The sequence below is a fragment of the Oncorhynchus gorbuscha genome, linkage group LG14 (assembly GCF_021184085.1).
Source record: "Oncorhynchus gorbuscha isolate QuinsamMale2020 ecotype Even-year linkage group LG14, OgorEven_v1.0, whole genome shotgun sequence".
NCBI classification, from domain to species: Eukaryota; Metazoa; Chordata; class Actinopteri; order Salmoniformes; family Salmonidae; genus Oncorhynchus; species Oncorhynchus gorbuscha.
In genome coordinates, this window is record NC_060186.1 from 39,039,658 (window position 1) to 39,056,324 (window position 16,667).

Sequence of the window (16,667 nt, forward strand, 5' to 3'; positions counted from 1 at the left end):
TGAGAACCATACTAGGCTGAAACATAGAAATACCCAAAACATAGAAAAACAAACATAGACTGCCCACCCAACTCACGCCCTGACCATACTAACTAAATAAAAAACACAGGAAATAAAGGTCAGAACGTGACAGTACCCCCAAAGGTGCGGACTCCGGCCGCAAAACCTTGACCTATAGGGGAGGGTCTAGGTGGGCGTCTGTCCGCGGTGGCGGTTCTGGCGCGGGACGCGGACCCCACTTCACCATTGTCTTAGTCCGCCTTATTGTCCGCCTCCATGGCTTTCTCACCATGGCAACCCCTCTCAATGACCCCACTGGACAGAGGGGCAGCTCGGGACAAAGGGGCAGGAGCTCGGGACAGAGGGGCAGGGGCTCTGGCGCCCCTGGGCTGAGGGGCTCTGGCGCCCCTGGGCTGAGGGGCTCTGGCGCCTCTGGGCTGAGGGGCTCCGGCAGCGGCGCCGGACAGGCGGGAGGCTCCGGCAGCGGCGCCGGACAGGCGGGAGGCTCCGGCAGCGGCGCCGGACAGGCGGGACGCTCCGGCAGCGGCGCCGGACAGGCGGGAGCACCTGCAGGGAGGAGACAGAGAGACAGCCTGGTGCGTGGAGCTGCCACAGGAGGAAGCGGCGCCGGACAGGCGGGACGCTCCGGCAGCGGCGCCGGACAGGCGGGACGCTCCGGCAGCGGCGCCGGACAGGCGGGAGCACCTGCAGGAAGGAGACAGAGAGACAGCCTGGTGCGTGGAGCTGCCACAGGAACCACCAGGCTGGGGAGATCTTCAGGAGGCTTGGTGTTAGGAGGAGCCTGAAAGACCGGGCTGTGGGGGAGCACTGGAGCTCTGGTGCGCAACCTTGGCACCACTTCCCCAGGCTGGACCACTACTCTAGCCCGGACCCTCCAGAGTGCAGGCACAGGTTGAACCGGGCTGTGGGTAAGCACGGGAGATCTAGTGCTTACTACACGCACCTCTCCCTTAGGCTCCACTCCCACAGTAGCCCGGCACGAGCGGAGCGCAGGCAGAGGACGCACTGCACCCTCCCAGCGCCCCGGAGACACAGCACGCAGAGCCGGCGCAGGATAACCTGGACCAAAACTGCGTACCGGCGACCAGACCCGCTGAGCAGGCACCATACGCCCTGGCTCAATACCCACACTCGCATGGCACTTTCGGGGGGCTGCCCTATAGCGCACCGGGCTATGGACACGCACTGGCGACACCGTGCGCTTAACCGCATAACACGGTGCCTGACCAGTAATGCGCTGCTTATAATAAGCACGAAGCGTGAGCTCAGGTCTGCTACCTGGCTTAGTACCACACCCCGTGTGCCCCCCAAAAAATTTTGGGGGGGCTGCCTCTCGTACCTGTCGCACTGCCGTGCTGGCTCCTCATATTGCCGCCGCTCAGCTCTCACTGCCTCCAGCTCTGCTTTGGGGCGGCGATTTTCCCCAGCCTGTGCCCAGGGTCCCTCTCCGTTCAGTATCTCCTCCCATGTCCAGGAGTCCTGTGATGCTGGCCTCTGTTGTTGATGCTGCTGCTGTCGTCGCTGTCCTTTACCACGCCGCTTGGTCCGATTTGGGTGGGTGATTCTGTAATGAATTTCCTCCTCTTCTTCCGAAGAGGAGAGGCGAAACGGATCAGATGACCAATACGCGGCGTGGTAAGTGTCCATGGTTCTTTTTAATACGTTAAGGTACACATGAACAACTGACTACAAAAAACAATAAATGTGAAAACTCAAAACAGTCCTAACTGGTGCAATCACAGAGACAGAAACAATCACCCACAAACACACAGTGAAACCCAGGCTACCTAAGTATGATTCTCAATCAGAGACAACTAATGACACCTGCCTCTGATTGAGAACCATACTAGGCTGAAACATAGAAATACCCAAAACATAGAAAAAAAAACATAGACTGCCCACCCAACTCACGCCCTGACCATACTAACTAAATACAAAACACAGGAAATAAAGGTTAGAACGTGACAGCTTGTGTGTTTTTAGAGAGCAATTACCGGAGCTGTTCAACCCATGATTCAACCCATGAAACCTACACTCGATCCCTCCGATGTCAACAACTACAGACGAGTATCCCTTCTTTCTTTTCTCTCCAAAACTCTTGAACGTGCCGTCCTTGGCCAGCTCTCCCGCTATCTCTCTCAGAATGACCTTCTTGATCCAAATCAGTCAGGTTTCAAGACTAGTCATTCAACTGAGACTGCTCTTCTCTGTATCACGGAGGCGCTCCGCACCGCTAAAGCTAACTCTCTCTCCTCTGCTCTCATCCTTCTAGACCTATCGGCTGCCTTCGATACTGTGAACCATCAGATCCTCCTCTCCACCCTCTCTGAGTTGGGCATCTCCGGCGCGGCCCATGCTTGGATTGCGTCCTACCTGACAGGTCGCTCCTACCAGGTGGCGTGGCGAGAATCTGTCTCCTCACCACGCGCTCTCACCACTGGTGTCCCCCAGGGCTCTGTTCTAGGCCCTCTCCTATTCTCGCTATACACCAAGTCACTTGGCTCTGTCATAACCTCACATGGTCTCTCCTATCATTGCTATGCAGACGACACACAATTAATCTTCTCCTTTCCCCCTTCTGATGACCAGGTGGCGAATCGCATCTCTGCATGTCTGGCAGACATATCAGTGTGGATGACGGATCACCACCTCAAGCTGAACCTCGGCAAGACGCAGCTGCTCTTCCTCCCGGGGAAGGACTGCCCGTTCCATGATCTCGCCATCACGGTTGACAACTCCATTGTGTCCTCCTCCCAGAGCGCTAAGAACCTTGGCGTGATCCTGGACAACACCCTGTCGTTCTCAACTAACATCAAGGCGGTGGCCCGTTCCTGTAGGTTCATGCTCTACAACATCCGCAGAGTACGACCCTGCCTCACACAGGAAGCGGCGCAGGTCCTAATCCAGGCACTTGTCATCTCCCGTCTGGATTACTGCAACTCGCTGTTGGCTGGGCTCCCTGCCTGTGCCATTAAACCCCTACAACTCATCCAGAACGCCGCAGCCCGTCTGGTGTTCAACCTTCCCAAGTTCTCTCACGTCACCCCGCTCCTCCGCTCTCTCCACTGGCTTCCAGTTGAAGCTCGCATCCGCTACAAGACCATGGTGCTTGCCTACGGAGCTGTGAGGAGAACGGCACCTCAGTACCTCCAGGCTCTGATCAGGCTCTACACCCAAACAAGGGCACTGCGTTCATCCACCTCTGGCCTGCTCGCCTCCCTACCACTGAGGAAGTACAGTTCCCGCTCAGCCCAGTCAAAACTGTTCGCTGCTCTGGCCCCCCCCAATGGTGGAACAAACTCCCTCACGACGCCAGGACAGCGGAGTCAATCACCACCTTCCGGAGACACCTGAAACCCCACCTCTTTAAGGAATACCTAGGATAGGATAAGTAATCCTTCTCACCCCCCCCCCTTTAAGATTTAGATGCACTATTGTAAAGTGACTGTTCCACTGGATGTCATAAGGTGAATGCACCAATTTGTAAGTCGCTCTGGATAAGAGCGTCTGCCAAATGACTTAAATGTAAATGTAAATGTAATGATAGTGGGCAAATGGACTTTGTCAAATCAAAACTCAACTTCCATGTGTTACCCCTTGTGACTTTATGATCAAAATGATCCAATTTACACTTTATAGTCAATTTTGAAACTAGAGTAACTGTTTCGGACTCATATCGATGCCAATGTTGTTTTCAAAGAGATTTTCAAAGGTAGTCACTCTTTAAAGCAGAGAAAAGACATGGAAGTGGCAGATGGGATTACAGGACATGGACAGTACCCCCTGCTGGTTGACCATCTGTTCCTCCACAGCAAGATTTACACCACAACTTTGCTATGGTGACATTAAGAAAAGTTTAAACCAAAACATTCTGAGGACTGTTATCTGGCTGGATGGGTTTATGTGTGTTTAAATCTGAGTTGGCCCTCATCACTAAGCTAAGGACCCTGGGACTAAACACCTCCCTGGATCTTGGACTTCCTGACGGGCCTCCCCATGTGATAAGGGTAGTTAACAACACATCCGCCACGCTGATCCTCAACACGAGGGCCCCTCAGGGGTGTGTGCTCAGTCCCATCCTGTACTCCCTGTTCACCCACGACTGCACAGCCAGGCACGACTCCAACACCATCATTAAGTTTGCTGATGAAACAACAGTGGTAGGCCTGATCACCAACAACGATGAGACAGCCTATAGGGAGAAGGTCAGAGACCTGACCGTGTGGTGCCAGGGCAACAACCTCTCCCTCAACGTGATCAAGACAAAGGAGATGATTGTGGACTACAGGAAAAGGAGGACCGAGCACGCCCCCATTCTCATCGACGGGGCTGTATTGGAGCAGGTTGAGAGCTTCACGTTCCTTGGTGTCCACATCACCAACACACTAACATGGTCCAAGCACACCAAGACAGTTGTGAAGAGGGCACAACAAAATCTATTCCCCCTCAGGAGACTGAAAAGATTTGGCATGGGTCCTCAGATTCTGAACAAAAAATGTGCCTTTCTTTCAAAAACAAGGACATATTTCTAAGTGACCCCAACCTTTTGAAGGGTAGTGTACATAATTACCTCAATTACCTCAACACCGGTGCCCCCGCACATTGACACATTGACTCTGTACCGGTACCCCTTGTATATATCCCCGCGATTGTTATTTAATGCTGCTCTTTAATTATTTGTTATTCTTATCTCTTACTTTCTTTAGGTATTTTCTTAAAACTGCATTGTTGGTTAAGGGCTTGTACGTAAGCATTTCACTGTTGTATTCGGCACATGTGACAAGTACAATTTTATTTTATTTGACATAGTACTGTAGACTTGTTGGACCCTGGAAATTACAAGATGCTCTCTGCCCCAACTTTGACAGTGCATTCATATGGTGACATTACTACCTGATGTTTTGATGACAAGCTAAATTATTATGATCAGAAACAGGAGTTAAAACCAAAGTATTTGAAGATTGTGATCTGGGATGTGTTTAAATTAGAGCCATTGCAGTGGCATCATTGGGATTTCAGCACCATGGATAGCACTCCATATATCATTGTCTGTCCCACTCTCCATCCCACCAATATTTACATCCTGAAAGCAACTGTCAATCAATGTCTGTGTGAAAGACTAGGTGAATGTGGGGACAGAGGCCTCTGCTTCGATCAATGTCCTCCTCCTTACACAGTAATATATTGTTCCTGGGGTTCCATCTTAAATGCTCTCAGCTGATTGTTATATTACCTGTTCTTGGCTACCTTGAGAAAATATGGTGTTTCCATTCATGGTCTTGTGGTTCAGGAGTGAATTATTGGCCAATTGTTTATGTCAGACATTCATTTATTTTTTGTGTTTAAGGCGGTCACATTTGATTTGTTGCTTCTGTGGGTGGGTACATCAGTTGCATTTAAACTGGACATGCATTGTGTTCTTGAAAAATAGAAGTGTCATCCCTCCATACACAGCCTTTCAGAAACTTTAAGAGTCCCAAAATACCACTTATTCTTCCTCTACCAAAGGCAAGAATAGGTTAACCAGTTTTCCCCATAAATATATGATCTCTCCCCTGTCCATTTGTATCTGTCATGCAGAGTTGTCCCTTCGCTATGGTCCATCATATTCAGAGCCTGTTCTGTGTCTCAAATGGCACTCTATTCCCTATGTAGTGTACTTTTGATTTGCCATTTGGGGCGCACAATGTGTCTCAGCTCCCTAATGGTCAAAATGCATTCCAGAGCAGGAGGCTAGTGGGTGGAATAGAGGTGCAAGTAATATGCCTGGATGACATAACGTATCTAATTGGATATGAAATGGAAATGGAGATACATTTCACCTCTCCCTTCACCTACAGGTGTGGGATCTTAATTTGACCAGTTTCTCACAGCAGGAAAATAATCCTGCAGCAACAGGAAATGTGGATTATAATGAATGGAAATTAATTAATTTGATACATTTTTAGTTTGGGCAAATCAAGTCTGTAATTTTAAAGTGGAAAACACAAACTTTACTGCAACAGCAGGGCGATCAAATTAAGATCCTACACCTGTATCATTTTTCCATTTCTATTTCCTGTCATCTCTTTGCTCCAGGCTGTTATTTGTTCCACTCATCAGGTACCACTGTCTATCTCTATTAATGTCCCCTTTTCCAACAACAGGCTTAGCAAAGAGATCATTAACGGGTTTGAATGATTGAATCGGATCATTATTGGCTACAGTGTATGTTGATGATGGATTATTCACCCACAACTTGATATACAGAGCCACAGGGACCTGGCAGTTTTATAATAATGCAAGATCACCATTGCAATCTCCACTCCTGAAAGGTCATCCATTCCCTGGTGAGATGATAGCTGAGTAATAGCATCATTTACCGACTTCCTGAGTGTGATTTGCCTACATCCCAAATGGCAACATATTCCCTATGTAGTGCACTATTTTTGACCAAGCCCTATGGGGAATAGGGTGCCATTTGGGACGTAGACAGTGTGTTCTAACACAACCTGGTCTCTGGGCAAGTCATAGGATTTGGTAGGTAAATGTATTCCCTCCATTTAGTATGATATTTTACGTTAGGTTGCATTATGAATGGAATAGCGGTCATACAATATCATACTTTTTGGAGGATGTATAGTATCACACGTCTTACCTAGTCAAACAATATAATACGAATTGGAGGATGCAACTTATCATACGTTGGCAGATGTATAGTAGAGGACGTATAGTTTTATACGTCTTTCTCTGAGATCAGGTTACTTGTTGCGTTGTAACAAATTGTCACGACTTCCGCCGAAGTTGGTGTCTCTCCTGGTTCGGGCGGCTCGGCGGTCGTCGTCACCGGCTTTCTAGCTGCCACCGATCCATGTTTCTTTTTTCTATTTGTGATGTCTTGATTGTACACACCTGGTTCCCATTAAGTTATTATTATTTCCCTATTTAACCCTCTGGTTCCCATTATGTTTTGTGTGTGATTATTCCTGGTTTGTGTTAGGGTTTGTTATCACTGCATGGATTGTTTTGGCAGATTTATTTTTCTGAATAAAGTACGTTATTTTACTCAGTTCAGCCACTGAGGCCCCTCATGATCAGTTTTTTTGGGGGGGGCCCCCACCACCATCAAAGTTGCCCATCCATGGTCTAAAGTTACTAGACCATGAGTACATCATACATCTTGATGTACTCATCAAATAGGTATAGTATCAGCGCTCTGATTTACATTCATTTGCCATTTTCCTGGCCTACTCTTGTCTCATTATCTGAAACGGCAAACTGCAAGATTTGTGCCCATATCTAGAAAGATCAGCATAACATTGGATATGTGATGCTGCAGCTGCCCTCAGTAATGCGTTGGTCCATATTTTCAGCTTCTGTTTTTGCCGAGTAGACAGGTCATAGACTTGGGTTAGCATAGGTCATGTGAAAGAGATATGTGCCTTTGGAGGTTTTTGTTGTTGTAACTTCCTCCCCAGTAGAAGCGAATGGGGCATCTGAGTCCAAAGCAGAGTTATTTCAGTCACTGAAACAGAGTTTTGCGTTAGATTTGAGAGGGACTTGGTGCTTTTCAGAGGTGACTAAATGCATCTTTAATTCCCATTTTAATCCCATGTTTAATGACACCCTTGCAGCAACTTTGCTTGAATCAGAGAGGGAAATACTCCAAAGGGGGGAAATTATTGTTTGGTGTGTGAGAACCTTTTGATGTTAGAATCCGTAGGGCTTTGAGGGCTTCAATCTCAATACAAAGTGATGGGAGTGTTTGAGACATGCTTTCATTTCCCCGTGGAGGTAAAGTATAGTAAAGCAAGGGGTGTTCAAATGGCATTATATCATAACTAGGTCAATGAGAGGAAAGGGGTCACATTACTCTCTAGTACACACTACACACAACAACACGCAGAGTAAAGGAGTGTCATGTTCAATTGAGTGATATCTTTATTGTGCCAATATGTAATTATGCATTCTCAAGAAATATGAAAAGCATTTTCAAGAAGTGGTTGTTGTGTAAAGATCCTTGCGACATGGGGGTGTGCATTATCATGCTGAAACATGAGGCGATGGCGGCGGATGAATGGCACGACAATGGGCCTCAGGATCTCGTATCTAATTGCCATCGATAAAATGCAATTGTGTTCATTGTCTATAGCGTATGCCTGCCAATACCATAATCCCACCGCCACCATGGGGCACTCTGTTCACAACAATGACATCAGCAAACCGCTCTCCCACACGACGTCATACACGCTGTCTGCCATCTGCCCGTTACAATTGAAACCAGGATTCATCTGTGAAGAGCACACTTCTCAAGTGTGCCAGTGGCCATCAAGCATTTGCCCACTGAAGTAGGTTACGATGCCGAACTGCAGTCAGGTCAAGACCCTCGTTAGGACAACGAGCACGCAGATAAGCTTCCCTGAGACTGTTTCTGACAGACATTTCTGACAGAAATTCTTTGCTTGTGCAAACCCACAGTTCATTAGCTGTCTGGGTAGCTGGTCTCAGACGATCCCGTAGGTGAAGAAGCCGGTTGTTTAGGTCCTAGACTGGCGTCGTTATACGTGGTCTGCGGTTTTGAGGCCAGTTGGACATACTGCCAAATTCCTTAAATGACGTTGGAGGCGGCTTATGGTAGAGAAATGAACATTAAATTCTCTGGCAACAGCTCTGGTGGACATTCCTGCAGTTAGCATGCCAATTGCACGCTCCCTCAAAACTTAAGACATTTGTGGCATTGTGTTGTGTGACACAACTGCACATTTTAGAGTGGCCTTTTATTGTCCCCAGCACAAGGTGCACCTGTGTAATGATCATGCTGTTTAATAAGTTTCTTGGCAAATGAGAAATGCCCACTAACAGGGATGTAAACAAATTTGTACACAAATTTGAGAGAAATAAGCTTTTTGTATTGAACATTTCTTGGATCTTTTATTTCCATGAATCATGGGACCAACACTTTGTTCGGTGTATTTTGAGTCATACTTTAATAAAATATCAGGCTCACAGTGATGTATTTTAAAGCCATGGATAAAAGCAAAATGTGCTGTCTCTTTACTCTGCTCTACCATGGTATGACAGTGGTGTGCTGAGACCTTTTTCCCTCAGCGGAAATGGCCTTTCAGATGCCAGACTGAGCGGTGACATGAAATGGCTCTGAGGGGGAGGCAGTAGGATGTATTGCACACACACACCTCTGTATTCTCCCAGAGAATGCTTGACAGGTTAAGCCTGTGATGACTCACCTTCAGATGAGTGGAAAGCAATTTTTGAAAGGTACTGTATTCTTTGAAAAGCAACTTTCAGGTCTCTGCACACCTCCAATGTTGACTAAATGGTAATACGAACTAAGACATGTTTTACTGGTACTTCCAAAGTAAGTGAGATGATATCTTTCAAATAGAGATGTATTATGAATTTAAAGTTTTATTTTTTTCTCTCCACTCTCCTTTCCCTCTACTCCCACCAAGTGGATAGTCTTAGTAACTAGTTACATTCCGTTTTACTGGCTCATGCAAATCATTATCAGCAGGGTACAAGACTGAGGATTTGGCTTATTTTCAGTATGGAACCCAGGCTAAATCAAATAAAGAACTAGGGCTATCTTCTGTATACCACCCTTATCTTGTCACAACACAACTGATTGGCTCAAAAGCATTAAGAAGGAAAGAAATTCCACAAATGAACATTTATTGCTATATACGTATATATTCAACTGGTGAAAGTTAATTGTTATATGAGTAAGGGGAAAAAATACCCTATTAGGGTGTGGTGCCTCACCTTAAGTTGTCATTGTTATTTTACAACTGTATCAGTCTATGACCTTAGTTGCTCTGCCTCATGTTGAGACAGATGGCCAGGACTAATTTGCACATGGCTAATTCACACCATGCCCTGGCTTGGCCCACCTGTCATGTTTATATTGACTCAGCTGAGGTGTGCGTTAAGAGGTGCACTAAGGGGCAGTAGTGAACCATGTCCATGCTGACAGCTACCATTGAAATGTTCTGTCTACCTGATCTAGCTTAGGTTTGCGTCCTAAATAGCACCACATTCCCTACATAGTACCATGGGGTTCTGGTCAGAAGTAGTGCACTATTTACATAATAGGGTGACACTTGGAATACAGTGTCCTTCAGCACTCTCATGCCTGCTTGCAGATATAAAGCCCAATATTTCTGCCTCTCAGAGATGGTGAGAGAGATTGTATGAGATACAGTGGGGCAAAAAAAGTATTTAGTCAATCACCAATTGTGCAAGTTCTCCCACTTAAAAAGATGAGAGAGGCCTGTAATTTTCACCATAGGTACACTTCAACTATGACAGACAAAATGAGAAAAAAAATCCAGAAAATCACATTGTAGGATTTTTAATGAATTTATTTGTAGATTATGGTGGAAAATAAGTATTTGGTCAATAACAAAAGTTTTCCACCATAAGTTGCAAATAGATTCATAAAAAATCCTAAATGTGATTTTCTGGATTTTTTTTCTCATTTTGTCTGTCATAGTTGAAGTGTAGCTATGATGAAAATTACACGCCTCATCTTTTTAAGTAGGAGAACTTGCACAATTGGTGGCTGACTAAATACTTTTTTGCCCCACTGTAGATAAGCCTTAGAGCGATATGCATCATTTTACACTTGCCCCATCGCTACATTCACTCACTGTAACATAGATGATTCTCTTTATTCTCTGTCTCAACAGTTTGCGCCTTATTCATTTTTTTTGTAAGAAGCAATTACTTTGTAAGATTGTAGGATATTTTATGTTGGATAGAATTGGAAATCTGGTACAGTAAAATATCTTTATATGTCAGTGAAGTAATGGAGGGTCAAATTAATGTTTTATGGAACAGCGTTTAATTACAGACACATTTTTTTTTAAATGCTGTGATAATTAGCGGTGTGGACTCTACTTTAGGAATTCTCCCCTCGGTTTTATAACTACTCTCTGTGTTAAGTGGTTTTTCATCTCCCAAATGACATTGCTTAAAAAAGTTTCCAGAGTATAAGTCCGAACCCTTCGACCTTCAGAAGCTCAATTACTGTTGTGGGCTGCAGTGGTTCACCTTGATTGTCAGTCATTATCCTATTTTATAACAACCCCCAATAACCAAGGGCGTCTTCGATTCGAAAGGCAGGTGAAAAATACTAATTTAATGTTTGCCAGAGCAAAGAAACTTTGTGCCTTCTATTGTGTAGCAGCTATTGCAAAATATATACAATGTATAATGATGTCTATTGTGCTTGTTAGAAGTCTTATAAAGTATCATAGTGAAAAACACATTTTCACCAAGGTCTCTGTGACATTGTAAAATAATAATATTTATGCACTTTTTTTGTGTGTTACAGAGTGGCCTTTGACCCATAGTGTGGATCATCCTATCCTTGGGAGAGATTGTATCCAGCAGAAGGGGGAGATCTGGCCCTGTCCGGAGATGGAGATGGAAAGGTACCATGGGGACAGCTCCACAGGGCCCAACATCACCAACAGCACAGGAGCCCCAGCCAGCGCTCTCCCAGCGGTGCTGGTTGCAGACAGGATGGTGGTGCTGGTAGTTCTACTGGGGCTCCTCACCCTCCTCACTGCGCTGGTCAACGGTGCCGTCATCACAGCCATCTGCACCACCAAGAAGCTCCACCTACCTGCCAACTACCTCATCTGCTCGCTGGCGTTCACAGACTTTCTGGTGTCTATCCTGGTGATGCCAGTCAGCATCCTCTACATCGCCACGGAGACCTGGTCGTTGGGCCAGGTGGCGTGTGAGGCCTGGCTGAGCGTGGACATGACTTGCTGCACCTGCTCCATCCTGCACCTGTGTGTCATAGCGCTGGACCGCTACTGGGCTATCACCAAGGCCATCGAGTACGCCCGCAAGAGGTCGGCCCGCCGGGCAGCTGTCATGGTGGGCATCATCTGGGTCATCTCAGTCTTCATATCTATACCGCCCCTCTTCTGGAGACATAGGCCCGGTAGCCATGGCCCAAAACAGTGCATCATACAGCACAACCATGTGGGCTACACCATTTACTCCACTTTTGGGGCATTTTACATCCCCATGACCCTTATTCTCATATTGTACTATAGGATTTACAATGCCGCAAAGACACTTTACCAGAAACGGGTCTCGTCGCGGCACCTGAGCAGCCAGAACTCTCTAAATCACTGCCGTGTGGCACACACCTTCTGCGTATCGGACCTGTCCACCTCAGACCCCACTCTGGAGTTTGACAGGCTCAATGTCACCATCCGTATCCCCTCATTTGAGACAGAGATGGAGGCGGCAGATGAGAGGCACCAGATCTGTACCTCCCGGGAGAGGAAGGCAGCACGTATCCTGGGCCTCATCCTCGGGGCTTTTATCCTCTGCTGGATGCCTTTCTTTCTGAAGGAGCTTCTTGTAGGCTTACAGGTCATAACTGCCACCCCACATGTATCTGATTTCTTAACCTGGCTGGGCTACTTCAACTCACTCATTAACCCTCTCCTTTACACCAGCTTCAATGAGGATTTTAAGTTGGCCTTTAAGAAACTGCTCAGACGAAAGGAGCATGCATAGGTTTGCAGGCCCAGGTTAAACGTACAGTATTGTCCCATCAGAGAATGTATTAGGGAAAGTTACATGCAGTGTGTCCATTGGCTATATGACTTGTGTGATGTTGTGAGTTTCTAAATAAAAGTCTTAAATTATCTGCTTCTTATTCTTTGCTTAAACACAAACTTTGACCAAAACTAATCATGGCCCATAAATGGACAGCCATACACAAAGACAAACAATCAGGTCCAAAATGATTTGCTCCCTTGAAAAGGTGAGCACTAAATATATAATACCAATACTGAGGTACAGTATACTGTATGCTCGAAAAAAAAATGTATTTGATCTGTCACGTTCGTTGGAATGAATATCGGACCAAGGCGCAGCGGATGTTGAGTTCCACATAATTTTAATGATAAAGTGAAACTTAACAAAGACTAAAACAAATGAACAATAAACTAACAACGAACCGTGACTACAGAGATGCTACGTGCACCAACTCAAAACAATATCCCATAAACACAGGTGGGAAAAACAGCTACCCAATTAGAGACAATGATTACCAGCTGCCCCTAATTGGGAATCATACACAATCACCAACATAGAAAAACAAACCTAGAACCCCACATAGAAATAATAAACTAGACTAACCCCCCAGTCACGCCCTGACCTACTCTACCATAGAAAATATGGACTCTCTATGGTCAGGACGTGACATGATCCTAATACAATTGCTCAGAAAAAAAGATTTTGTTTAACAGGTAATAAGCTTTTTTTTTAAATGTTATATGAGATTGGAGAACACGCTGGTAGGGATCTTAGACCATTCCTCCATATAGAATCTTTACAGATCCTTGAAATCCTTCATCTGCACTTATGGACTGCAATCTTCAATTAAAACCACAGGTGGGAGACAGTCTGTAGACATTAACAATTAACAATTAACTATTTCTTTGTGGATTTTGATGTGTGCTTAGGGTTATTGTCTTGCTGGAAGATCAATTTACTGTGACGCTCTGACCTTTAATATCTCTGTTTTCTTCATATTTTGGTTAGGTCAGTGTGTGAAGAGGGTGGGTATGCTAATTTTGCATTGTCTAAGGTTTTTGTATGTCTAGGGGTTTGGTAGGTCTATGTAATATGTATGTCTATGGTGGCCTGATATGGTTCCCAATCAGAGGCAGCTGTTTATCGTTGTCTCTGATTGGGGATCATATTTAGGTTGCCATTTTCCCTTTTGTGTTTGTGGGTTCTTATTCTATGTTTAGTTGCCTGTCTGCACTATTCGTATTAGCTTCACGGTTCATTTTGGTATTTTGTTTGTTTGTTCAGTGTTCATTCATTAATAAAAGATGAATGTACACATACCACACTGCACCTTGGTCTCCTTCGTACGACGGCAGTGACAGAAGAACCCACCATAAAAGGACCAAGCAGCGTGGCCAGGAGGAATGGACATGGGAAGAGATTCTGGATGGAGCTGGATGCAGCTGGGGGAGTATCGCCTTCCGAGTGAAGAAATAGAGGCAGCGAAAGCAGAATGGCGATATTACGAGGAGAAACACAAACAAGGCAAGCACGAGAGGCAGCCCCAAGAATGTTTTTGGGGGGGGCATACGAGGAGATTGGCTGAGTCAGGTTGGAGACCTAAGCCAACTCCTCGTGCTTACCGTGGGGAGCGTGAGTGTGACTGGTCAGGCACCATGTTATGCAGAGATGCACACGGTGTCTCCAGTTCACATTCATAGCCCAGTGCGCTCTATTCCAGCTCCTCGCATTTGCCGGGCTAGAATAGGCATCCAGCCAGGATGCACTGGGCCAGCTCTACGTTCCAGATCTCCAGTGCGTCTCCACGGCCCAGTGTATCCTGTGCCTCCTCCCCGCACTCGCCCTGAGGTGTGTGTCTCCAGCCCGGTACCACCAGTGCCGGCACCAGGTATCCAGTGCGCCTCCACAGTCCAGAGTTTCTGGCGACAGTACCCAGTCCAGAGCTTCCGGCGACAGCTCCCAGTCCGGAACCTCCAACGACGGGCCACAGTCCGGAACCTCCAACGATGGGCCACAGTCCGGAACCTCCTGCGACGGGCCACAGTCCGTAGCCTCCAACGACGGGCCACAGTCCGTAGCCTCCAGCGACGGGCCACAGTCCGTAGCCTCCAGCGACGGGCCACAGTCCGTCCGTAGCCTCCAGCGACGGGCCACAGTCCGTCCGTAGCCTCCAGCGACGGGCCACAGTCCGTCCGTAGCACAGTCCGGGGTCTCCAGCGACGGGCCACAGTCCGGGGTCTCCAGCGACGGGCCACAGTCCGGGATCTCCAGCGACGGGCCACAGTCCGGGGTCTCCAGCGACGATCCCGTCCGAGGCCTCCAGCGACGGTCCCCAGTCCGGGGTCTCCGGCGATGATCCGCAGTTCAGAGCCTCCGGCGAGGATCCACGGTCCGGTGTTGCAAAGGCGGAGGGATCAGAGTAAGGAGGGGTGGCTGCATCCAGAACCAGAGCCGCCACCGAGGGTAGATGCCCACCCCAACCCTCCCCTATAGGTTTAGGTTTGCGGCCGGGAGTCCGCACCTTTGGGGGGCAGCTGTTTATCATTGTCTCTGATTGGGGATCATATTTAGGTTGCCATTTTTCCTTTTGTGTTTGTGGGTTCTTATTCTATGTTTAGTTGCCTGTCTGCACTATTCGTATTAGCTTCACTGTTCGTTTTGGTATTTTGTTAATTTGTTCAGTGTTCAATCATTAATAAAAGAAGAATGTACTCATGCCACGCTGCACCTTGGTCTCCTTCGTATGACGGCCGAGACACTTGCTGCCAAGTTTAAGCCTCCTGGCAGAGGCAACCAGGATTTGGGCTAAAATGTCCTGGTACTGGGTAAAGTTCACGATCCTGTTTACTTTAACATTAACCAATGGAAGCAAAATAGCCCCATAACATCAAAGATCCACCACTATATTTTACTGTAGGTGTGAGATACTTTTCTGCCTATGCATCCTTATTTCAAAGCCAAACGCACCACTGGTGTGTGTGACTAAAGAGCTATATTTTCATGTCATCTGACCATAGCACCGGTTCCAATCCAAATGCCGTTTAGTAACCTCCGGGTGTTTGCATTTGTTGGAGGACATAACAATGGAGCTCTTTGGCCACACACACCAGTGGTGAGTTTCGTGTAGAAAGAAGACTGCATAGGCAGAGGACCTCATCTCCAGGCCATCAGACTGTTAAACAATCATCACTAGCTGACCTCCACCCAGTGCCCTGCCCTGAACCTTAGAAACTCTACCCTGCACTTTAGAGACTGCTGTCCTATGTACATTGAGTCCTTGAACACTGGTCACTTTAATAATGTTAACATACTGTTTTACCCACGTTATATGTATATACTGTATTCTAGTCATGGCTCATCCTATATAACTACTGCTGTACACACCTTTTCTATTCACATACTGTCTATACACACTATTCCCATACAGTGCCTTGCAAAAGTATTCAGACCCCTTGGATTTCTTCACGTTTTATTGTGTTACAAAGTGAGATTAAAAGACTATTACACAAAATACTCTCATGACAAAAGAGATTTATTTTTATTTTTTGGGATTAACGGAATTTACATAACTAAAATATAGTCGTTGCATAAGAATTCCGTTACCTGAGTTAATACATGTTAGAAACACCTTTGACTTCGAATACAGCTGTGAGTCTTCTTGGGTAAATCTATAAGAGCGTTGCACACCTGGATTGTGCAATATTTGCCCATTATTCTTTTCTGCAGGCTTTGTCAAGATGTTAGGGATAATGGCTAGACAGAATTGTTCAAATATTGCCATAGATTTTCAAGCAGATTTAAGTCAAAATCTGTAACTTGCTAAGCAACTCAGTGTCTGGTGTAAAGCAGACTGAAAGGATTTTCGGATTTTGCCTGTGCTTAGCTCCATCCCATTTCTGAAAAACTCCACAGTATTTGCCGATGTCAAGCATGCCCATACCGTGATGCAGCCACCACCATTCTTGAAAATAAGGAGGCAGTTACTCAATGATGTGTTGTGTTGGATTTGCCCCAAACATACAGGTTTGCATTTAGGCCAAAGAGTGTATTCCTTTGCTGTGTTTTGTTGTTGTTGCAGTATT

The 16,667-nt window shown here is 46.4% G+C and overlaps 1 protein-coding gene across 1 annotated transcript; it reads left to right on the forward strand.

Annotated features, from left to right (window-relative positions):
* The first annotated feature begins 11,362 nt into the window (after window positions 1-11,362).
* Window positions 11,363-12,629, forward strand: LOC123995933 (5-hydroxytryptamine receptor 1E-like). Its single transcript, XM_046299593.1, has one exon. The coding sequence runs from the start codon at window positions 11,440-11,442 to the stop codon at window positions 12,559-12,561; it is 1,122 nt and encodes a 373-aa protein (XP_046155549.1). The 5' UTR covers window positions 11,363-11,439; the 3' UTR covers window positions 12,562-12,629.
* Window positions 12,630-16,667: the final 4,038 nt, after the last annotated feature.